Here is a 6,726-nt window from a genome sequence, read left to right on the forward strand (position 1 = left end):
GCCTTTTGCTAAGGCTGATACTGTGTTCCTCCCCCACATTCAATTGGGTCATATAGACCATAAACTGAAAACCAATAAATTTCATGCTTTTGACACAAAGTCTTGGGGAAATATTCACAAAACATATCAAGCAATACATAAGGATAATTTCAAACCACCACAAGTGGACTTTATTCCAGGCATGAAGGATGGTTTGACAATGCTCACAGGGTCTATGACTAGCCCTTTCCCCGTTCACCCTGTCTGGATTACTGCATTGGATAGAGCTGTTCTTCTCACATTCCAATCTTTAGAGATTATTTCAGTTATTCTACAGCCTGGCCTTTCCACAGGCATTTTAGTATTAGTTTGTCCATCTATTACTACATAAAAATCGTGTTGCAGTGTTGGTACAAATAGTGTTACACTTCTAAATGAATGTATTAATAATGAACACCTTTGCCCCATGCAGGTTTAACCTGTGAATGTAGTGTATCTCTTCACTTTTTGATTTTATTTTTCCAAGGTAGAATTTTGTAATTTCTAGTATGTATACAAATCCTGTATCTATTTTGTATCTGTATCTGTTTACATTGGAATACTTTATTTTCTCTGGACTGAACATAATATTACCATGGGAGTTAATTTTTAAATTAAAACAATAAATTTTTAAAATTTTTATTATTGTAAATTAATTTTAATTCAATTCTGAGTTAAATTTAATTTTTAAATTTTTAAATTAGAATAATAAAAATTTAAATTAAAATGACAAAATTATTTTGTTTTCTTTCTGCATGAGTGTGCATGCACATGTGTGTGCATGAATACATGCTTGTGGGTGTCTATAGAGACCTTAAGAAGGCACCAGAAACCCTGAGGAGGAGCTAAGGGCGGTTGTGAGCCTCCTGATGTGAGTGCTGGATTCCGAGCTCTAGTCCTCTGAGAGAGCAGTAAGTGCTCTAAACTGCTGAGCCACGATCTCTCCAGCCCAATACTATTACGTTTAATTTTAGCTCCAGTTGTTTTTTATTGGAATATAACAAAGACATTGGATTTATTTACTTATTTATTGCCTTCTGGCTCTTTCTCACTCTGTTCTTTTTAAAAATTGTTTTATTGAGCTATACATTTTCTCCACACCCCTCCCTTCTTCCCCTCTCCCCTTCTCCCCACTCCCATGACTCCCACGCTCCCAATTCACTCAGGAGGTCTTGTCTTTTTCTCCCTCCTATTTAGATCCATGAATGTCTCTCTTAGAGTCCTCTTTGTTGTCTAGGTTCTTGGGTTTTGACTGTAGACTGTTTTTCTTCGCTTTATGTATAAAAACCACTTATGAGTAAATATATACTGTATTTGTATATGTATTATATATTACATATAATATTATATTAAACCTCACTCAGTATGGTTTTTTTTCTAGTTCTGTCCATTTGCCTGCAAATTTCAAGATGTCATTATTTTTTACTGCCCAGTAGTACTCCATTGTGTAAATGTACTTCATTTTCTTTATTCATTCTTTGGTTGAAGGACATCTAGGTTGTTTCTAGGTTCTGTCTATTACAAATAACACCACTATGAACATAACTGAGCACATGTCTTTGTGGTATAAATGAGCTTCTTTTAGGTATATACCCAAAAGTGGTATCGCTGGGTATTGAGGAAGGTTGTTTCCTAATTTTCTGAGAAATCACCACACTGACATCCAAAGGGGCTGTACCAGCTTGCACTCCCACCAGCAATGCAGAAGTTTTCCCTTTTCCCCACAACCTCTCAAAGCATAAGCTGTCATCAGTATTTTTTTATCTTGGCCATTCGGACTGGTGTAAGATGGAATCTCAGAGTTGTTTTGATTTGCATTTCTCTGATGGCTAAGGATGTTGAGCATTTCCTAAGTGTCTTTCAGGCAGTTGAGATTCGTTTATTGAGAATTCTTTGTTTAGGTCTGTACCCCATTTTTTATTGAATTGTTTGTTCTTTTGTTGTCAAGTTTCTTGAGTTCTTTGTATATTTTGAAGATCAGCCCTCTGTCCGATGTAGGGTGGGTGAAGATCTTTTCCCATTCTGTAGGCTGTCGTTTTGTCTTGTTGACCATGTCATTTGCTTTACAGAAGTTTTCAGTTTCAGGAGGTCTCAATTATCAATTGTTGCTCTTCAGAGTCTGTGCTACTAGAGTTATATTTAGGGAGTAGTCTCTTGTGCCAATGCGTTCAAGTGTACTTCCCAATTTTTCTTCTGTGAGGTTCAGTGTGGTTGATTTTTATGTTAAGGTGTTTTATCCATTTGGATTTGAGTTTTGTGCATGGTTATAGATATGGATCTATTTTCATTCTTCTACATGTTTATATCTAGTTATGCCAGCACCACTTGTTAAATAAGCTTCGTTTTCCATTTTTAGCTTCTTTGTCAAAATCGGGTATTGATCATGTATCCTACAGCTTTGACAAACTACTTATTAGTTCTCTAGATTCCTTTTAAATATTATTAGGGACTTGTTTCATTGACTCTTGCTTTTGCAAATAGGAATGTATATGTTTCTTTCCGAGCTATGTCTCTTCCTTTTGTTCTTTATTGCTCTGGAATCTCCATGACTGTGCTGAATAAGAGGACAGGAATGAACATCCCCGCCTTGTTCCCAGTCTTAAGGGAGAAACACCGTGTCCCTTACAACTGTATGATACTAGCTTTAGACATTTGCAGATGACTTTTTATTATTAGTTTATTTTTAAATGTTCTTTATTTTATTTTTTTTTATGTCTGTGTCCCTATATGTTTGCACACGTGCATGTATTCCCACAGAATCTAGAAAAAAGCATCAGATTTGCTGGAACTGGAGTTGGAGGTGCTTGTGAGTCACCCAGCATGGGTGCAGGGAATTGAACTTGGGTCCTCTGGAAGATCAGCAAGTGCTCTTAACTGTTGAGACAACTCTCCGCCCCCATTGTTTGGAAGTTTCTCACTGAGCCTGGGGTTTATAGATTCAGTCAGACAGACTGGCTAAGAGGAGTCTTCCTGTCCCTGTCTCCTCGCACTGGGATTATGGAAGAGCGTTACAGCAGCTGACTCTTACCTGGGTTCTTGTGATCTGAACCTTGATGCTCATGTTTGTGGATCTAACAATTGACTGAGCTATCTCACCAGGGCCCGGCCCTGTTTCTGTCACATCTTATTGAGGCCTCGTTTTGACCCAGGATATGCTCAGTCTTGGGGAATGGATGTTTTGGGTGTGGTGAAAGAGCTGTGCCCTTGGTTGTTACTGGATGGAATGTTCTGGAACTGTTCACTAGGCATTCGTTGATGGTGTCGGATCCTTCTGTATCTTCGCTGGGTTTTATCAGTTGTTGAGAGAAAAATACAAAAATTAAAATCTCTAATTATATTTAGTGATTTGTATCTTTCTCCTTTCAGTTGTATCACTTTTTTTCTTTCTGTAGTTTTAAGTTCCACTATTTGTTTTGTTTTTTTTTTATAGATAATATGTAGTTGTATCACGAGTAATTCTCCTTGCCTACATGTGTGCTTAGGTTGGTAAACTGGGGCTGTTTACAGGTATATCAATTACCAAATGCTTAAACAGACCATCTTATCATACACTTTCCATGTTTTTCCCTTCCCCTATTTTCCTTTCTTACTTTCTGGTTTTTCTTTCTTTACAATGAATTATTTGAATACTATTTGAAATCCCATTTGAATGTATCCCCCCCTTTTTTTGTTTTGTCTACTTCCTCAGTGTGATAAATTTTTTTGACAAAAGCAACTTGAGGGAAAAGGAGTTTATTTTGGCTTAGAATTCCAAAGGAATGGAGTCACCACAGCGGAAAGACATGGCAGCAGCGGGAGGGCGTGGCAGCAGCAGGTGGCGGGAGAGTGAAGGTGGCTGTTCACATTGCATCTTTGCTCAGGAAGCAGAGAGTTAATAGGAATTGGGGCCAGGCTGTTAAGCCTCAAGGCCAGCCACAGTGACGGTCTTCCTCCAGCAAGGTGCCAACTTTTAAAGGATCTACAGCATTCCAAAACAGCATCACGTGTCCACACAAGTGAGCCAATGGGGAACAGGACACACTTAAACCACAGCCGTTTCTTTAGGGCTTTCTCTGGGCATTGTAATATACTTACAGAATATGCCACCATCTGTTGGAATTAGTATTTTCCCAAGTAAGGGCACACAAAGGACTTTTATTTCCATTTGTGCCCTTCTACACTTGAAAAATGAAATTATCTTAAGAATTTCCTCTCTGTGCATTGAGCACAATGTAAAAAGACAGCATATTTGTTTTTAGTCATGGAGTGTGATTTGAGAAACTTGAAAATCGTGTGTGTGTCCCGTTTCTAACCATTCCATTGTTCTCTTTCTCTTTTGAAGCGTAGGCCTTCTATGTCATTTCCTGTTCAGAGAAGTCTTTTTAAATTCTCCTGGTCACCCTCCCTCTGAGACTGTCTGTCCTTTCCACTCATTCCTGAAGATGTTTTCATTCACAAGAGATTCGTGGTTGGTAGTTCTTTCCTTTCAGCACACAGAACACAGTGTGCCACTTCTGTCTGATCTCCATGGTTTCAGGTAGAAAGTCGGCTGTCATTCAGATCAGTGTGTCTTGGCAGAAAGTGTCCTTTCCAACTGCGTCCAGTCCTTTCTCTTTAGCTCTTAAATGTCCTCGGCCTTTAATGTCTCACACTTGCATGCATGTTTGCATGTGCAATGTGTTCGTGTGTGTGTGTGTGTGTGTGTGTGTGTGTGTGTGTGTGCTCATGTATAAGGGGCTAGCAGAGAACAACCTCTGGGAGAGACAGTCCTCAGGCACTAACCACCTTTTCTTCTAAAGACAGGGTCCCTCGCTTTTCTGGAACCCACCAGGTATGCTGTCACGGTCTGGAACGTCCCCCGGAAATCTCTGCCTAATCTCCCTCTTTTACCCCAGGGAAGGCCCTGAGGATCTTTTCTCCAAGGTTTCCCTCCATGCTTTTGCAACAAGCCAATTTTGATGACTGCTCTTACTGTCCCACCCTGATTCCTGATGCCTGGGACACTGGCATCACTTTCCCATCCCATGGCACACCACCTCTTGCACAGGACTGTGTGGTATCCACAAAAGTCATATTGTAAAAAGGACTCAATGATCTCTGTGTTTTAGGTACTTTTGTGTGGCTCTGGAGCCATCTATGTAGACATCACGGAACCACCGTATATAGATCTGTGGGCACAGAAGGGACAAATACAAGAGCACACCCCTGAATGCTCACAATGCATGCCCCAGCAGGCTGGGACCTTATAGAACAGAGAGGCAAGGCCATGAACCTGTCATGCCTACTGTTCTGCTTGTTTATGCTAAGCATGTTTTGCATGCACATATAGCTTTAAGCACACGCATATACACACATATGCTCACATGCATACTCACACACACACACACACACACACACACACAGAGACAGAGACAGAGAGAGAGAGAGAGAGAGAGAGAGAGAGAGAGAGAGAGAGAGAGAGAGAGAGGCGAAACCAAAGACCAAGGGAGTAAAGTCATGAACTAAACACCTGCATCTTATATCCTAGTAACTCAGTTCTCTGAGCCTCACACAGTGTTTAGGAAACAGGAACAAACCTCTTTGCCATCTTAGGCTGTGTAAATGAAACCTGTAGCTTCAGTGGTTCGCTGTGTAAGCATTGGTGACTCCAGCACAGGCTGGGCATCATGCTTAGTTCGACACTGAGCAGGATCCATCCACCTGGTTATCCGTGTGTGGACATGTAGTTAGCAGTCAACCTCAGCAGTCCTTCCACAAATGTTCAACACCTTTCTTTCTTTCTTTCTTTCTTTCTTTCTTTCTTTCTTTCTTTCTTTCTTTCTTCCTTCCTTCCTTCCTTCCTTCCTTCCTTCCTTCCTTCCTTCCTTCCTCCTCCTCCTTTATCTTTTGAGGAAGCATTTCCCATTAACCTGGAGCTCACCAAGTAGGCTAGGCTGACCGGCCATCAAGTCCTGGGGATCTGCTTGTCTCTTCCTCCCCAGCCATACATATGAAGAGCTAAACGTGGACCGTCTTGCCTTTTGGCAAAAACAGAAACGAGAAAGATTTGGGTGCCTTTCCTACTTTCCCCTGCTGTCCCACATGTGACCTGACACAAGTTACCTCTTTCTCGGTGCCTCTGAAGCCATTACTTCTCTTCTTGTATTCCAGATCCAACACCCAAAAAGAGAAATGGAGGGGTCCTTTGCATGGTAGTCATAGCCATCCACCTGACCCTGCTCACGGCAGCTGCCGCCCTGCTGTTTGTTTTAGGTGAGATAGTCCCGGTCCTGATCCTGTGTGGTTCTTCATGGGGTGGCCACCTAAGTTCCTTGGGTGGAGAGTACAGGCCGAGTGGAGGTATCTTGAGAGGACATTTGGCCTCCTGCTAGGACACAGTGGTTAGACCCACCAAGGTAATGGAGGAGTGAAGGTGTGTCCATCTGTGTGTGTGTGGTGTGTGTGTGTTTGTTTGTGTGCCTCTGTATGTGTGTTTGTGTACTTGTGTGTGTGTACCTGTGTCTGTGTGTACCTGTGTGTGGGGGGGGGGTACCTGTGTGTGTGCATATGGAAGCCAGATGGTAACTTTGGGTTGTTCCCCCCTTACTCTCCATGTGCATGTGTGTAGGGGCATACATACACATGCACGCACATGTGTGTAGGGGCATACATACACATGCACGCACATGTGTGCAGGGGGCATACATACATACACATGCACGCACATTTGTGTAGGGGCATACATACACA

General features: G+C 41.6%; 1 protein-coding gene across 1 annotated transcript in view; it reads left to right on the top strand.

The window, feature by feature from the left end:
• The window catches only part of Marco (macrophage receptor with collagenous structure), a 35,260-nt gene that overhangs the window by 7,778 nt on the left and 20,756 nt on the right, over positions 1-6,726 (top strand). The window contains exon 2 of the mRNA XM_026779775.1: positions 6,148-6,249. Within this exon, the coding sequence (XP_026635576.1) occupies positions 6,148-6,249 (102 nt within the window). The remainder of the gene's footprint in view (positions 1-6,147; positions 6,250-6,726) is intronic.

Source organism: Microtus ochrogaster, chromosome 6 (genome assembly GCF_000317375.1).
Source record: "Microtus ochrogaster isolate Prairie Vole_2 chromosome 6, MicOch1.0, whole genome shotgun sequence".
Lineage (NCBI taxonomy): Eukaryota > Metazoa > Chordata > Mammalia > Rodentia > Cricetidae > Microtus > Microtus ochrogaster.